General features: G+C 48.5%; 1 protein-coding gene across 2 annotated transcripts in view; it reads left to right on the top strand.

Moving 5' to 3' along the window:
- The first annotated feature begins 901 nt into the window (after window positions 1-901).
- The window catches only part of VAMP4 (vesicle associated membrane protein 4), a 37,316-nt gene continuing 20,128 nt past the window's right edge, over window positions 902-18,089 (top strand). Inside the window, exons 1-4 of one of the 2 annotated variants that reach the window (XM_045028000.1) lie at window positions 902-1,071; window positions 3,791-3,920; window positions 9,035-9,081; window positions 9,536-9,586. In XM_045028000.1, coding sequence (XP_044883935.1) covers window positions 3,855-3,920; window positions 9,035-9,081; window positions 9,536-9,586 — 164 coding nt within the window. In that variant the 5' untranslated portion in view covers window positions 902-1,071; window positions 3,791-3,854. Of the gene's footprint in view, window positions 1,093-3,790; window positions 3,921-9,034; window positions 9,082-9,535; window positions 9,587-18,089 lie in introns of both variants that reach the window. The other variant, XM_045028001.1, reaches the window with a different exon arrangement.

Below are 18,089 nucleotides of genomic sequence, written 5' to 3'. Positions count from 1 at the left end.
ATACAGACTAACACGGCTACCCCGCAGATACTTAAAAACACTGAATCGTCAGAACTACTGATATAGAAAAATGTAGCTCTTATTAACTGTGATGTTACTTGACAAATTCCACACATATAATATGTGTTCACACAAACCAACTGAAGAATGACCAACTTTTATTCAAAGCCTGGTCTATAGCAGGGGTCCCCAACCCCCGGTCCGCGGCCCGGTACCGGTCCGCGGCCTCTTAGAAACCGGGCCGCGAACCGACCCAGTGGAGCTTCCGCAGGCATGCCTGCGGGAGGTCCAGCTGAGCCGCGGGACGAGCGCTCCCTCCGCAGTCGTGCCTGCGGGAGGTCCGCTGCTCCCGGGGCTCAGCTGGAGCCGGTGGACCTCCCGCAGGCGTGCCTGCGGAAGCTCCAGCTGAGCCCCGGGAGCAGCGGACCTCCCGCAGGCACGACTGCGGAGGGAGCGCTCGTCCCGCGGCTCAGCTGGACCTCCCGCAGACGAAACCGGTCCCTGGACCTAAAAAGGTTGGGGACCCCTGGTCTATAGGACACAAGTCTCAGACCTCCTCTGTCTTTGCAGTAGGATATGAGAGACTTGTACCCTTCAGGATTGTAGCTACTTGCTTATTGGCCTATTTAGGGTTCAAACAGAGGGGCTGCCTTCTCCGGTGTAAAGCAACTCCGCTTCCATATTATCTTGTAAGAACGACTCCTTGGTGGCAGGGGCCTCTCCTTGGCCTGCACTGATGGGTCCATAGGATAAAAGCTAAGAAGGCCTCAAGCGTGTAAACTTTTACACGTGTATTTAACTTAAGTATCCCGCCCCCTCCCCATCCACCCCCTCGCTCCCCAGGGCTCCGTCCCCTCCCCCTCTCCAGCCAGCCAGGGCTGTGCCCCGCACTCTCACGCTCCCCCCGCTAATGCCAGCGGGGACGGAAGCCGGTAGGACTCAGCGCGCTGGGAATCGATGACTCGGCGCTCGCCCCCGCCTCTGCTGGAAGCGCCGAGTGCTCGATAGAGCAGCTGACTTGCTGCTGGGCCCTCCGCGCAGCCCCGGCCATTTCCCAGCCGGCCCGGAGCGGTGAGCGGGAGCGGGGACGAGGTGGGGGGAACGCGTCCCCCGAGCGGAGGGGCTGCTACATGGAGCGGGAGGCCATTAGGGAGGGGTTTTGTGGGGGGCCCTGGAGAGGGGTTCTGGGGGAGGCTATGGGGGACAGGGTTTGGGGGTCCTGGGGAGGGGTTCTGGGGGGGGCTATGGGGGACAGGGTTTGGGGGTCCTGGGGAGGGGTTCTGTGGGGGGCTATGGGGGACAGGGTTTGGGGGTCCTGGGGAGGGGTTCTGGGGGGGGCTATGGGGGACAGGGTTTGGGGGTCCTGGGGAGGGGTTCTGTGGGGGGGCTATGGGGGACAGGGTTTGGGGGTCCTGGGGAGGGGTTCTGTGGGGGGGCTATGGGGGACAGGGTTTGGGGGCCCTGGGGAGGGGTTCTGTGATGGGGGTTATGGGGGACAGGGTTTGGGGGTTCGGGGGGAGGCTATGGGGGACAGGGTTTGGGGGTTCTGGGGAGGGGTTCTGGGGGGCTATGGAGGACAGGGTTTGGGGGTCCTAGGGAGGGGTTCTGTGATGGGGGTTATGGGGGACAGGGTTTGGGGGCCCTGGGGGGGTTCTGTGGACAGGGCTAGGGGGTTCTGTGATGGGGGTTATGGGGGACAGGGTTTGGGGATCCTGGGGAGGGGTTCTGTGATGGGGACAGGTTTGGGGGCCCTGGGGAGGGGGATCTGTGCAGGGTGGGGTTGGAGAGGAGGTTATGTGGGGGAGGGGCTTTAGGGGCCCCCAGATAGGTTTGGCTGCAGAGTTATTCTCCCTTTCTGCTGTAGTCTGGTGGTGCTTCATATGTTCATACTGTCCAGGAGCTGGTATTAGGGCAGGGGTCGGCAACCTTTCAGAAGTGGTGTGCCGAGTCTTCATTTATTCACTCTAATTTAAGGTTTCGCGTGCCAGTAATGCATTTTAACGCTTTTAGAAGGTCTCTTTCAATAAGTCTATAATGTAGAACTAAACTATTGTATGTAAAGTAAATAAAGTTTTTAAAATGTTTAAGAAGCTTCATTTAAAATTAAATTAAAATGTGGAGCTCCCTGGACTGGTGGCCAGGACCCAGGCAGTGTGAGTGCCACTGAAAATCAGCTCGCTTGCCGCAGGTTGCCTACCCCTGTATTAGGGTCTGCTGTGTGAAGTGGCTCCTTCCTCTGCTCCCAAGCTCTGTATTTTACATAAGGGTGGTGGGGTTAACCTGGGGGTGGGGGACAAGTTTCCTCAAGAGAAGCATGGGGAAAGCAGTTTCCTTGCACAAACAAACATACAACTTCCTCCAGTCTGTGTCCATTGCACTTGCTTCACCTCTGATAATGGCCACATGACTCCCTTGATAACCCCTGGCCTGGCCCATGGTATTCCTTGCTTCCCCGATAGCCAGCCTGTGCCTGTTGTGGTCTCTGCTTCTGTCCCAGCCAGCTGGGTGACACCCCCCTCTCCCCCAGCCTATGACCGTTGTACTCACTGGTACCTGACAGCTGGCTGGGTGACTTCACCTAGAATCCGTAGTTTGTTCCTGTTGTGCTCCTGGCTCTGGAATGTTATTGTTTACCTGCATTAGCAATCCCATCCTTCTGGTTGTGAATCACTAAATTACTCTTGCCCTGTTGCCCTATGACAGGTTGTGTTAAGGAGAGCAGACAATGCTCATTTTGCTGGGCTGTTTGCTAAATTTCCTGCATTTGTTGTATTGTCACAGCCTTATTGGTATCTGTGCAGTTTTTCACATGCCCTCTCCAGGGTGGAGGGTCCCTGGGATTTTAACTCTTAGGGTATGGCTACACTTGCAAATTTGCAGCGCTGCAGCAGGGTGTGAAAAAACACCCTCTGCAGCGCCGCAAATTGCTGCGCTACAAAGCGCCAGTGCTCCCAGCGCTGTCCGTTATTCCCCACAGGGAGGTGGAGTATGGACAGCGCTGGGAGAGCTTTCTCCCAGCGCTGGCGCTTTGACTACACTTAGCGCTTCAAAGCGCTGCCGCGGGAGCGCTGCCGTGGCAGCGCTTTGAAGCGCTAATGTAGCCATAGCCTAAATCTCCACTGACTCCCCGGGTAGGGGAATGTGGTGGTGATCAAACCAGCAAAGTCACACTCTATCCTCTTGGGATGGAAAGCAGCTTAGGGTGGAACTGGGTGGCTCAGGGAACTACTGCTGGTTGGATCCAGAACCTTTGACCTCTCAGTTATTGGGCCAAAGCTCTGCTCTTTCCTGTTTTAGTTACTCTTGTGTTTTTTTTATAAAATTGGTTTCTGTTGGGTTTTGTACCAAAGGACTTTCTGAAGCCATCCAGCTATTTGCCAGGTGCTGTACAAAGATGTAGAAAAACACACTCCCTGCCCCATATTGTTTAAAGGCTAAGGCCCTGATCATACAGACACTCACATGTGGCACTCAGTCACAGGCTCAAAGATAAGCATGTACCTTTAAGTGTTTCCAGGATCAAGGCCTAAGAAATTAGACTAAACTAAATGATCTGTTCCGTTAAGAAGGGTTTTGGGGTCCATGAAAGCATAACATTTCTGTGGTTGTTCATTGATTTTTTTTTCATTCTCTTGCCTATGGCATTTGTAGATGGATTCTGTTTAACTTGTTTGTGTTTTCCTGGGCACTGGAGAAGGGGGGAGAGTGACTAACTCTTTGCATGATCTGATAGAAAATTGTATGCAGCACAATTAGATCTCAGAGATGTTTGTTCCCCTCTCCCTTCTAGGCAGTGTATTTCTCTGCCACCGCCTTGTACAGGAAGATCAAGACCATTTTTGTGAGAAGAAAACATGCCTCCAAAATTCAAGCGTCACTTAAATGATGATGATGTCACCGGCTCAGTGAAAAGCGAAAGGGTGAGTGCCTGACCACCAGTAGCTTTGTTTGCATTTATTGGTGTTTTGTACTGAGCCCTCCTTGTTTTACCTTAATTAAAAGGGATGAGTATTTGCTAACTCTGCAGTCCCTGGAGGCCTGAGAGCCATCTTTGAGTGAGCTTAACCACACAGCTTCATTGCTGATGACTTCAGTGCCATTGAAACAGTGGAGGGCATATTTAAAGTGGCCTGCAAATGGATGAAATCCACCAATACTGAGTAGCCCCACCAACAGCCTAAGTGGGGCAGTCAGTGTGTTAGCTGAAAAGGCACCTTTTCAAAAAGCGTGGTGGGAGGACTCATTGAATTCTTCTGTCTAGCTCCACTCAATCCTAATTCTGTTGAATTCATCACTAAGGCCTGGTCTACACTAAGGGGGGGTGGGTCGAACTAGGGTACGCAAGTTCAGCTATGCGAATAGTGTAGCTGAACTCGAAGTACCCTAGTTCAACTGACTTACCCGTCCAGACGCGGCGGGGTCGAACTCCGCAGCTCCAAGGTCGACTCTGCCACCGCCGTTCGCGGTGGTGGAGTTCTGGAGTCGACCGGAGCGCACGGGGAGTTCGAACTATCGCGTCTTGATTAGACGCGATAGTTCGAACTCCGAGAAGTCGAACTCACCGCGTCGACCCGGACGGTGAGTATAGACCTACCCTCAGTGACTTCACAAGTCCATTGGGACATGGAGGCAGCTTGGGACAGACTGCTGTGTGTGCATGCTAAGTATTTTCCATTTTGTAAATGATGTGTGTGTCAGTGTTTGTGTTGAGGATACACAATAAAGATTTAAATGCCAGATTTTCTTCCCCACCCTCAAAGGCTGCTTCATGTTCCATTAGGGTTCTCTTGTAACTGTGGTGTAACACAGTGATATATTTTAGGGCTCCGCAGCTTCATGGACCTGGCTGGCGGGATATAAAGAGAATGAATGAAGTGACATTATTTTTAGATATGCTGAATACCTCCTCTTAGCCTGGCAGGTGGAGGACATTCAGTACACTTGGTGAAGTAACTTGATTTATTTTTATTTTCAGGTCACCTGGTGTGGACTGCTTATTTTGGAGGAAATATTAGATATAAATAATATGAAACAAAGATTGTAGGGTGGTTCTTACTTTTAAACAGATTAGCTGCATCTATTACTTACTTAGTGGTAGAGGTGTGAGTGGCGCTTTACAGATGGGGAGTGGGAAAAAAGCGCTTAATATCAGAATGTCCCAGTCATGGATTATTTGATTGTGCAGAGTGCTGCTGCAGTACAGCAGTTACAGTATTTGCACCCCTCACCATGAAGTGTAGCATTAAACTAATTCAAGGCAGGGTGTTCAGCAGTGCTTTTTATTACATTTCTCTGTGTGCAGTGGAATTGCTAGACTATAGGATTCTCAACTTGCATATTTTCTTGTGTAATTTATTTGTAATTTGCATGCAGATATCTTTTATTCTGGGCACTTACATTCTAAATGAGCACTACGGTAACTGAAATAACTAGGCTGGGAATTAATGACATATGCCATGGGAAGGGTAAATTGCAGCTTTCTTATCTGTAGCATCCTAATCGCATAGGTCCTTAAGATAAGAGACTCTGGTATAGCTTTGTTTTTAAATTAGTCTTGTAATTTGTGCATTCTCTGTTCAGTTAATCTAGGCTGTAGAAAGTGACACAGGGTTTTTTTGCAGACTCAGTAATAAAAATCATGTACAGTTGTCTCTATTCTTTACTGGACCTAAACAGAATAGAAACAAAATAAGGTGTTTTGCAAGTTCTTCTTTTTGTAGTTGTTTCTTTTGTTTTTTTGGTTGCTGGTCTTTTATTTTAAATACAACAACAAAAAACAACAAAAACTTGCTAGCTAGTTAAGTCTGCCCCTGTGAAAACTGATATTTGTAGGGGTGTTACTATTGCCTTTCACAGCAAACGTACTCAGCTTTGGCAAGCCAGAGGACAAATTAAGCTCTGAATGGAGAGGTGGGTAGGGAGGCAGTGGGGGCCAGGGGCAATGGAGGGTTGCGGAAGGCAGCGGGGGCTATGGGCGATGGGGGGCAGGATGGTGAGCCCACGGCCGGAGGCCTGTGGGAAAGGGGGGAACTCACACTAGCTGTCTGCTTCTGTGGTGTTTGTGGCTCCAGAGGGGGGCAGGGCCCAACCCCTACTGGTGACCCCAGGGAGGGGGTGAATGCTTTGTGCCCCCCCCCACATCACTCCCCCCATCACTGCCCAGGAGGCTGTGGCCACAAGAAAAACCCCTGGTGGCTGCATGCGACCACGGTGGCTCCATTTTAGAAACACTGCTTAGGCAAACCTTGTACTGGCTGTGTTGCAATTACTCATGCCCAAATATGATGTTTTAAATGTTCCTGTAAAGTTATACTTTGTGTATTATATATCACAGTGAAATTTACTTTCTGTATCGAAGGCCCCTCTATGCTGGGCTTGGAAATATTCGTGCTGAACTGGTTTAAATCATTATTACATATTAAGTGGATTTGAACATGATTAGTCTAGCCTGCAGGGGGGTCAAACAGTGTTTCAACCAAGCCTGGAAGCCAGGCTCTAGCCTCAAATACTGCTTATCTTAGCTCATAATAGCTCCTAGTGAGATGATTGACAACTTGGCTGCAAGGGGAAGTGCTTTTGCACCACAAAAGTCCATACGTAGGCTAGAACACAGTTTCTAGACTCTGTTTAAACTGGTTCAGTAAATGCAGTTTAAGGTAGTGTAGATGGGCCTCAACACTTGTGTTTGGTTTTAAATTCCCACATTACAAGGGGAACAGTATCTCTAAGCATTGTGAGGATGGGGTGAGACCTGAGAGTCCAGTGCGGGACAGAGAACCCCAAAGAAGTTTTTCCTTCTCAACTATTTTTTTAATTCTAAAAAAGGATATAGACCTGAAGAGTTGGAGCATCTGTTATGGAGATAAAGCATGCCAACAGCCCCTAAAAGGAGAGATTTATTTATTTAAAAGAAGAACCAAGCCAATGTCTTATATTTAAATTAACCTTACAAGATTGTCATGAAAATTCTCAGCGCAGGTGCCCAATCTACTTGACTCTCCTTACTATGATGATGATAAACTCTAATGATATTTTACCTGTCAAATAAACTTTCGGAACAATAGGATTTTTCAAGACTGACTTAGGATCATCCACTGATTTGTAATGGAGGCCAAAATGCATTACTAGAGTGTTGCGGTAACTGTGCAACATGTAACATAAGAGAGTGTGAAAATAACCTCAGTACCAGAAATGTACTTCCCTCTCCAAGACCCTGTTGCTGAACAAGAGGAAAATCCAGATGTCAAATTCAACTCCACCCTATGCATCTTTGTGGCAGTTACAGTATGGGATACTATAGGAACTAGTCACTCAGTGCAAAGCATTCTAGTCATAAAACCCACTAGGTAATAACGGTAATAATTGGAGATATACCAATCTCCTAGAATTGGAAAGGACCTTGAAAGGTCATTGAGTCCAGCCCGCTGCCTTCACTAGCAGGACCAATTTTTGCCCCAGATCCCTAAGTGGCCTCCTCAAGGATTGAGCTCACAACCCTGGGTTTAGCAGGCCAATGCTCAAACCACTGAGCTATCCCTCCCCCCTATAAACCACTAATAACCTTAACCCCAATGTGAAAATTGAAAAGGTTCATCCTCTCTGTTAACAACCAAACCCTCTCTGCTGGTGGGGTGGGGGAGAGGATCCATTAACTTTAATCCTCATTCCCATTCTTTATATCATCAGGTGACAGTTTATTTAAAAACCACAGCATTTTCTGAGATGGAAATGCATATGGTGTTCCATGTGGGTAGGACAAAACAAAGTTCTGTATATACTCGATCATAAGCTGGTTCATTTATAAGCCGACTCCCCTTCCCCTCCAGATGGATAAGTAAACATTTTTATAACCTGTTCATAAGCCGACCCTATAACTCAGGGGTCAGCAAACTTTGGCTCCCTGGCTATCAGGATAAGCCGCTGATGGGCCGAGATGGTTTGTTTACCTCCAGCGTCTGCAGGCATGGAGGTAAACCTAGGTAAACAAAGTGTCCTGGCGCGCCAGCTGCTTACCCTGACGGGCCGGGACAGCAACTGGTGGAAAAAAATTTTCGGGGGGAGAAGCTGGGAGTCAGGGGAGTAACCCCTGTGACCACCCCCCACATGATCCTACCCCTAGCCCGGGACCCCCACACTCTGCCCATCCCATCCCTTCCCACCTTATCTGGGGAGGATGCCTCTGGCCTGGCTGGAGCCGCTCTGGTAGACTGGGCGGCGTGGCCGCAGCCTGCTCTGGCGGGCCAGACTGGGTGGGGCGGGCGCAGCCTGCCAGCCCTGGAGCTGCTTTGGAGGCTGCGGGGAGAGCAGCGTGGCCAGAAGCGGAGACACTCTGGCCCCGCCTCTTCCCTTCTGGCTCTGCTGCCTCTCCTTGCTCCTGTTGGGGGGAGGGGCAGTGTCCCACCTCTCCCTCTCTATACCTGCTCATAAACTGAGCCCCTTCTCTGGTGCTTCCCTTTTTTACTAAATTTTTACTAAAAAAATTCAGCTTATGAACGAGTATATACAGTAATTACATGAGGTGTAAGGTGTCAAAAGACTTCAGTAGTTAGTGTGGTTTGAATGTAATGTTTTACAGATGGGCCCTTTGGGAACTGATTGGGATTTAATCTGTATATGATAGTGCTTTAAGGACTGGAGTACCTAGGGGTTTTATTTAGTCTTATTTTAAAGTGAATTTGGACCGTGTGTTACATAGAGAAACAGGAATTGATAGAAATCCATTGTAACGGACTTCATTTTCACCATTAAAACTGGCCACAAGAGAGCTAACCCAGTGGCTTAGTAGCAGTTCTCTGTAATTTGCTGAACTGGCAAATGTCTCTTGTTTACTGGTAATGGTGCAGAGACTTCCAGTTCCACTCCTGAGAGGTGGGGTTGCGGCTGAAAAGAATACCCCTTCTGGTCATTTAACAAGGAGCATTGATGTGTTCCAAAGTCATGTACAGCCAGTTTTGAGAAGGATGGTGGATATATGAGAGAGAGAGAAACTCTGGTTTCTAATTGATTGATGCTAACATTTTTTCTGTGTTTGCAGAGAAACCTTTTAGAAGAAGATTCCGATGAGGAGGAGGACTTTTTCTTGTGAGTAGCTATATGGGTATTGTGTGGGTGTTGTAGTAAGTGGGGGGATATGCTATATCATGGGCCAAGTCGCTGTTCAAACCAGAACTGGGGAAATTGAAAATATAAGGCAGCTCCTTCTTACTAACGGGTAGAACTGATTGGTATGAAACATTGCCATCTGTTTCTGATTGATTCAGCAGCTGTGAGATCGGGGGAGCACTAGCAATGAATATAAATTAAGATTAAGCAAATAAAATTGGGGCAGCCCGCCAGTTAGGGGTGGAAGAGACCCTCTGGTTGGGATCTGGTTCAGTTCCTTGCTGATGGAGGATCATTTCCTGTTGCATGTGCTTTGACCTAATTTGAAATGTCACCTCTTTGTGAACCCTGTGAAAGACCCAACCATTTGGGTCAGACAGGCTTTCCTGTGTGCATTGGATTCATGATCACTCTGTCTGTTCTGTGCTGGCAGGAGAGGACCTGCAGGACCAAGGTTTGGACCCAGGAATGACAAGATCAGGCAGTAAGTTCCTTAGAGTTTGGATCCGTAGTCCAGATACCATTTTATGTATGTGTTTTTAAATTGTGCTGCTTTGTTACCAATAGGGTGACCAGAGGTCCTGATATTATTGGGACTGTCCTAATATTAGGGGCTTTGTCTTATATATGCAACTATTCCCCTCTCCCCCCCCCCCACCCCCCAAAAAAAAAAGTGTCCCAATTTTTCCACTTGCCATCTGGTCACCTCTAGTTACCAACACGTTTCTCCTTAGTCTTACAATGGGAATGCAACTCCTACTTAATCTTATCTCCACCAGTATTTCCTAGTCCATCTGCCTTCAAGCAGAGGAAATTCAACTCCCAAGTTATCAAAGAGTTAATCGTGTTTTAGCATGGGGACACAAATTGGTTTGTAGCACTATAGCCTGATGTAACAATAGTTTTCAATAGCACATTTGCTGGGTAACCATTTAACATTTCATAACTAAACTTCCTTACAGAATAGTAAAGATAGTGTTTTCAATTTGAGCCACTATTGTGCCTCCACTGCTGTTGCCTTTTCCATCCATTCTTGTCACATCTTTTGCCTTATTATCCCTCTCCTGTCTGCCCCCTTGGTGTTCCAAGTAGATCCTTGTGCTCAGGAGTAAGTGCTACCCAGATTTCTCATGCACCTGGCAGTCCTTTGGACTTCAGTTTATCATACAGGGAGCAGATGCATATGACTTTTTGGAGACCTGGAAAGATTTAATAGGATCAAAACAGCTGAACTAACAGGAAACAATTAAAATTTGGATTCTAACCATCAATTATACAGAACAAAAAGGAAGAAACTAACAAAACTAGATCCCTTCTCTTAGAGTAATTTCCTGGCAATGGTTTCAGTGCTTCTGTTTACTGAGAGTCCCAGCTTGTTCGACTCTATAATGGTAGCATTTGTTGCACAGTGACTGAGGGGAAAGGTTGGCCGCAGCTGGAGAATGTGTGTCATAAATGGACCATCAGTTTGTTGAAATATATTTGTGTTTCATGTACATTCCCCTCTGAAAATTCTATTCTAACTCTCAAGAGTGAAAATCTAGATGGCAATCAGCTTTGTGTAAACCAGATTAGATCATCTAGTTTGTGGCTTCAGAATCTCTATTCTTCTTTAGTTTTATGTGAGGAAAAGCCAGTGCCTCTCTGAGATTAGTCTATATCAGAGGTTCCCAAACTTGTTCCGCTGCTTGTGCAGGGAAAGCCCCCGGCGGGCCGAGCCGGGTTGTTTACCTGCCGCATCCACAGATTCTGCCAATCGCAGCTCCAAGTGGCCGCGGTTCGCTGCTCCAGGCCAATGGGAGCTGCTGGAAGTGGCGCAGGCCGAGGGACATGCTGGCCGCCGCTTCCAGCAGCTCCATTGGCCTGGAACAGTGAACTGCGGCCACTGGGACCCGCGATTGGCCGAACCTGCGGACGTAGCAGGTAAACAACCCGGCCCGGCCCGCCAGGGGCTTTCCCCGCACAAGCGGCAGGACAAATTTTGGAATCACTGATCTACATTGATCTCATGTGGTTAAAAGCAGTTCTGGCCAGACCTGAGTCATACACCTGCACAGCATAGAAATTTTGACGGGACATGGTTCAGATTAGGAGCTATAGATTGATACCGTGAAGTTGGCTCCATTGTGCATTTGAAATGATTCTCCTTATGAGCTATTTTACTTCCAGGCTATTGGGAAAGGTGACATGGTGTTCCATAGTGCTAATTACCTTGGGCTAGTCAATTAGAACTAAATAAGTAGGTAGATTCACCCAATTGCCAGTCTTCAGTTACCATCATCTGGGCAGACAAGTTTGTATGGCCAGGGTAGAAGCAGATTATAGTCACTGCAACAAGCTAATGTCACTAAATGTAATAACTGAGATCTTACCTTCTCTGCCAGTGCTGTCTCTGATTATTAAATTAAAAGAACATCATAGAATCATAAGGGACCTCAGGAGGTCATCTAGTCCAACCCCCTGCTCAAAGCAGGCCCAATCCCCAGATTTTTACCCCAGTTCCCCAAATGGCCCCCTCAAGGATTGAGCTCACAACTGTGGGTTTAGCAGGCCAATGCTCAAACCACTGAGCTATCCCTCCCCTCATCTGTTGTGCTCTTTCATGAAAGTCCTAGTGTGTGGAAAGTGGCAAGTGTTAGCAAAGAGAGCGCTTCTGTAACAAAGGGAAGTAACACCAGATCATCAGTAGTCTCTAGAGGCAAGGGAACCAGGAATTGTTCTCTTACTGATATCTTTAACAGCTGGTCAGGAATGGGTGTTGAGCCAGACAGTAGCCAGGGGGTATCAAGTCTGTTCTCCCTGGCAGGAGTCTCCTTTGAGGCATTCTGTGGGAGATGGAGGATAAAGGCAGAGATTGTGATGGGAAGAAAAATGAAAGTGGGATAAATCTATAGTGTTTGTGCATTAAACAATACATATGTAACTCTATGGCATGGCTAATGTCCAACACGCATCAGCTTTGAGATTTGGCCAGTGCCAGAGATGTGATCCCAGTGGGGTGATCTAGTTTGGCAAACATAATGTCTCTTCTGAACCTGTCTCTCTCAGTGGTGCTTCCCACAGACTAGCTAGTTGTTGTGTCTATCTATATTCTTATACTAGGCTGCTTGCTGTGTATCTGTAGTCCACCCTTCATTCTTCAGTGGAACGCCATTTCTATTTGTACTGTTTTATTTAGTAAGTGCTGGTGCTGTCTGGAACATAAAGGGAGAATTAAGGGGTGACTTGATTATACTCTGTATGTACAGTACCTACATGGAGGACAGATATTGTATATTGCGATCCAGTGGCTGGAAGCTGAAGTGATCCAAGTTCAGACTGGAAATAAGGTGTACATTTTTAACAGAGTGTAATTAACCACTGGGACAATTTACCAAGGGTCGTGGCGGATTCTCCATCACTTGCAATTTTAAAATCAAATTTGGAAGTTTTTCTGAAAGATCTGCTCTAGGAATTATTTTGGGGCAGTTCTCTGGCCTGTGTTATACAGGAGGTCAGATGAGATGATCACAATGGTCCGTGCTGGCCTTGGAATCTATGATCTTGGAACAGTCACTGCTCCACCAGAATGGTTTAGATGCATATTGTACCTGCTGGCCAGAGGAAGGTGCAAGTTCACAATGGTGCAGATTTCCCCTTTGTTGTTTTTTTTGGGAGGGGAGGGAGGTGGGTGTTCAGTTGTTGCTGAAAGGCTGCAAGGGAGAGATGTTTTTAAGGATGAACAGAGGGTCGTTGTTGGGCACACAGGAGAGCCTGTTGGAGATAAAAGGTCCAGAATGAAAGAAGATTATAGAAGAATGCAAAGGGAATAGGTAAGGAGGAGTAATGGGGGAGTTGGAGCAGAGATGGAAGAAAGTTATGGAGGGTCTTGAACATGAGAGGTAGGGGGAATTGGTGAGGGTTCCCTAAGAGGGGAAGGAGACTCTAGCAGTGGCCTGTAAGGTAGAGCAGAGCGGCATGGGGGTCCTATTAGTTGAGGTGAGGGACGTCAGAGGCATAAAAGTGTTGTCAGGTGTAGGGGAAAGGAAAGATTTAGGGCGTCTGCTCACCCATGCTTTACAATAAGAAGTGGCTGGTGGAGTCGCTTCTTCCCAGCCAAGTTTCCAGCTTGCTGAGGGGGAGTTCGTACCCTTTACACTGGGAAACAGGCCAGTTGGGCTTCTTGCACTCTCTCGGATATCTGCCTGCGTTTGTGGGGTGGACTGAAGGAATTTCCTCCTGTCGGTCTGTGGTTTGCTGCTCCTTATGTAACTGTTCGCTCCTTTGTATTCAGCACATTCCTAGTAGTTCTGGAAAGAACCTCCATGGAAATCATTGGCTTCTCACTGTTGTTCAGTGAGTTGGTGAATCTGACTGATGCTAGTAGGTGGGTGTCCACTTCGCATTTGCCGCTAACAGGTGATTTTGGCAGAAAGGTGAAGGTGGAATGGGCTGCATAGCCTAAGCTATGCTCTTGCCCCTAGTGCTCAGGGTTAAAGGTCACTGGCACGGGAATGTTTTTAAATTGGGTTTGTGCCCTTTTGCCGATATTTATGATGTACTTGTGAAGGAGGCCTGGAAGGTATTTTGAACCTCAGAAATATCAGGAATGTCTAGTTTCCTTAGTTTTGCGTGGAGGACTTTTGGGAGGTCTTGGAGTGACTACTGTGAGCTCTTAATGCCTGAGCCGAAGGAACAAGGTTGAGTCATTGGCATTAAAAAAAACTTCTGAGCAGTCTGACTAAAAATCCCTTCCCCTCTCCATTGCTTAGCTCTCACTCTAGAAAGAAAGTCTTAGAGCCTAGACCAGGGGTCGGCAACCTATGGCACGCGTGCCAATTTTTAATGGCACGCTGGAGCCTGCCGGGACTCCAGCATGCCATTAAAAATCCTGCCCAGTCCGCTCTCCTCTGCCCTCTGCTCCCCCCGCGGGGGCAGGGAGCAGAAGCATAGCCGTGCACACGGGGTGGGCACATGGCCCCACTCTCCCGGCACGGCAAGCTGTGGGGTCCGTGCTCCCGGGCCGGAGTCCGGGCCGAGCGCAGCAAGCTGCCGGCCCCTCCTCCGCCTTCTCCCCTCCCCTGGAGCCCTGCCGCCGCGTGCAGCGCTCTGGGGATTGGGGCTGCGCGCTCCGGTGGGGCAGCGTTTGGCTCCACAGGGAGGCAGACACGCTCCCCACTCACCCGGAGCTCTGCTGATGCGCGCGTAGTGCTCTGACGGGGGGGGCTGTGTGCTCCCACGGGGCAGCGTATCTGGCTCTGCATGGAGCCTCATGGTAAGGGGCCCAGGGCTGAGGGAATTGGATAAGGGATGGGGGCAGTCAGGGGACAGGGAGCAGGGTGGGTTGGATGGGGGGGTGGGATCCCGGGGGGTGGTGGCTAGGGGCGGGGGTCTCTGGAGGGCACAGTCAGGGAGCAGGGGGGGTTGGATGGGGCATGGGAATCCTGGGGTTTGTGAGGGGGCAGGGGGTGGATAGGGGTCAGGGCAGTCAGGGGACCGGGAGCAAGGAGGGTCCTGGGGAGGCCAGTTAGGGTGGAGGGGTCTCTGGAGGGGGTGGTCAGGGGACAAGGAGCTGGGGGGGTTGTATGAGTTGGGAGTTCTGGGGGTCCTGTCAGCAGGCAGGGGTGTGGAGAGGTATTGGGGCAGGCAGGGAGTGGGGGTGGGTTGGATGGATCGGGAGTTCTGGGGGTTCTGTCAGGGGGCGGGGAGTGGTTGGATAGGCATGGGAGTCCCGGGGGTCTGGCTGGGGACGGGGATGTGGATAAGGGTTGGGGCAGTCAGGGGACAGGTAGAGGGTAGGCTCCAGTCTGGGGACAAGGAACAGGGAGGCTTAGATGGGGGGTGGGGTCCGGGGGGGCAGTTGGGGGCAGGGGTCACAGGAGGGGGTAGTCAGGGGACAAGGAGCAGCGGGGTTGGGAGTTCTTAGGGGGGCAGTCACCCAGCCCTCTCTCCTGACTCCCCCCCCCCCACACACACACACACCACATCCTCTCCCCTGAGCCCTGCACACCCCCCAGGTCCCTGCTGTGAGCCCTGTACCTCCCTCATACACACCCAGCCCTCTGCTTGACTCCTTCATCCCTCCTCCCCCCCACAACCCTAGCCCTGACTCTGGCACCCCCACCCATACCCAGCCCCCACTCTGCCCTGACACCTACACCCACCCCCCCCACACACATACCCATTCCCCAGCTCTGCCCCCAGCCCTCTGCCCCCAGCCCTCTGGGTCCTGGCCACCGGCCCCACACAGCCTGCTGCCGGTCTGGGGTTCTGGCTGACGGACCCTTGCCAGCTGGGGTCCTGGCCGTAGGCCTCGCTCATCCCGCTGCCGGCCTAGGTGAACAGAACCCCAGACCAGCAGCGGGCTGAGCGGGCCGGCAGTGTAAGATCAACATTTTAATTTCATTTTAAATGAAGTTTCTTAAACATTTTGAAAACCTTGTTTATTTTACAATACAACACTAGTTTAGTTATATAATATATAGACTTGTAGAGAGAGACCTTCTAAAAAACATTAAAATGTATTACCGGCACGCAAAACCTTAAATTAGAGTGAATAAATGAAGACTCGGCACACCGCTTCTGAAAGGTTGCCGACCCCTGGTCTAGACTAGAGTTTATGCTCCTGCTTTAACTTGAGTTATTTGTTCACTAATTTAACTCTAGTTAACAACACGATTATGAAAACTAGGCTAGACACTGCACAGCCATTTGTTTCAAGAAATAAATATGATTTTACCCTAGGGCCTTGGTCCTCATGATGTTGTCATTGTGCTAACTCTCCAATCATAAGAACGTCTTCTAGCTAGAGAAGGGATGAATGTCTAATGTAACCAGGGCTTGAGTCGTGTTGAAATGTTGCAGAATGCTGTTGCAGTATTTATTTGGGTGTTTTAATACTTCCGGTACTATCACTTAGAAGCGATAGTGCTGGAACGCACTTTTGGTACTTCTTTTTTTAGGAGTCGGTCACTGATTGTAGCGAATGAGCAGAATTGAACAAACCCCAAACTTTTCATGTTGCCTTTCTACATCAACAGAACCTAAAAAGGGCATAACCCTAACGCTGTGTTCCCTTTTGCAAGTCACCTTTTCAGGTGCACTGATGAATGGGTGGGGAAGCATGTACCACTGCCCATGTACCATACCTGTTCTGCAGAAATGGCAGTGGAATCCAGGGCTCTGAGATTGGCACGTCTCACCAATATTAAACATTAAAACAGGTTTACACGGGGGGAAATGTCAATCGGTTGTCTCAGGTAGGTATTGGATCCTATGCACCAGATGTTTGCAGGTACCTACTGCCGCTTGATGGTAGACAATCTGGAAGCATATGTGTTTAAGCCTTCCAACCATTTGGGGGGCAGGAGGGTTATTAATATTACTTAGAATTTTGTTTACTGGAATAATCCAAGGCTAAGCCCATGCGATACTTGAGCACCTAAGGGAGTTAGGAGCAGAAGTCCCATTTAAGGCAGAGATGTGATCCTAAATCCCTTAGGTACTTTAGAAAACCTCTCCCAATGTGCTACATTTATCTCCACTGACTATACCGGTAAATGTTGTCTCACACTTGTGGTTATTTCACCTTTCACAGTACCTTACTACAATTCACTTACACAAGTTGACATTAAGCACATTTCTTAGTTATGCTAATGAGCTGGGCCCAGTGGATTCTGCAGCTCTGGAGATTGCTTCCAAATTGTGCTCCAGAATGAAGGCTTTCATTGAGATGATGACTGATTCTAGCCTTTTGAAGCTGACCTTAAAAATTTAAATCAAACAGAAACCAGAGTAGCGTTGTCTTTCTGAATATGTAAAGTATGAAACAATTGCTCCTAGATTGCATCTGCAGTAGGAATGTTAGCACCCATATTACAGCCACAGCAGAACTCTACCAGTGTTTGACTACTACTGTAAAGAGGACTCAGTCATTTTTCAATGGATCATGAAAAAATTGTTCAAGGCAAGTTTTTATGATGTGGGGTAAAATCACCTGAGTCCTTCTGTTTGCAATGTTGTAGCCATGTTGCTCCCAGGGTATTAGAGAGACAAGGTCGGGGAGAAAGAACAGGAGTACTTGTGGCACCTTAGAGCATAAGCTTTCGTGGGCTACAGCCCACTTCATTGGATGTATGCAGTGGAAAATACAGTAGGAAGATAGATATAGATATAGATATATATACACCGAGAACATGAAACAATGGGTGTTAACCATACACACTCTAATGAGAGTGATCTGTTAAGGTGAGCTATTACCAGCAGGAGAGAAAAAAACTATTTGTAGTGGTAATCAAAATGGTCCATTTGCAGCAGTTGATAAGAAGGTGTGAGGAACAGTGTGTGTGTATGGGGGGGAATAAACATGGGGAAATAGTTTTACTTTGTGCAATGACCCATCCACTCCCAGTCTTTACTCAAGCCTAATTTAATAGTGTCCATTTTTCAAATTAATTCCAATTCAGCACTCTCTCGTTGGACTCTGTTTTTGAAGGTTTTTGTTGTTGTAATATTGCGACTTTTAGTTCTGTAATCGAGTGATTGTTAACATTCAAAAACCAGTCGGAGAACACTTCAATCTTCCTTTAAAGCGCCACCCGAGCCCCACTGTCGGGGTTACCACGCTATATGTGAACCCGTGTTATATCGGGTTGCGTTATATCAGGGTAGAGGTGTATTACCTCTCCCACCTTGACTCTTTGATTCCTTTTTGTTATTGCTACCAACTGTGCAAAAGCACCATTGCTGTAATATGGGTGCTAACCTTTCTAGTGTCTGCAGGCCTAAAGAGAGGTGCAAATTGCCTCACTGATTGCAGTTGTGTTGACTCTGAAACCTGAGAATGGCCATTCAGTGATCAACATGAAGTGTTTCACTACTGATCATTTTTTCAGAAGCATGCAGCAAATGTTTCTCCTGCAACCCCAAATGGCTATACATCCCCCCCGCCTCCTCGTGCTCTAAGGTTCCAACTGCCCCTTTCTTAGCTCTAGGAATCCTCCAGTCAT

The sequence above is a fragment of the Mauremys mutica genome, chromosome 8, assembly GCF_020497125.1.
Source record: "Mauremys mutica isolate MM-2020 ecotype Southern chromosome 8, ASM2049712v1, whole genome shotgun sequence".
NCBI classification, from domain to species: domain Eukaryota; kingdom Metazoa; phylum Chordata; order Testudines; family Geoemydidae; genus Mauremys; species Mauremys mutica.
The sequence above is the reverse complement of the archived record's forward strand: the minus strand, read 5'-3'. Positions and strand labels throughout refer to the sequence as shown.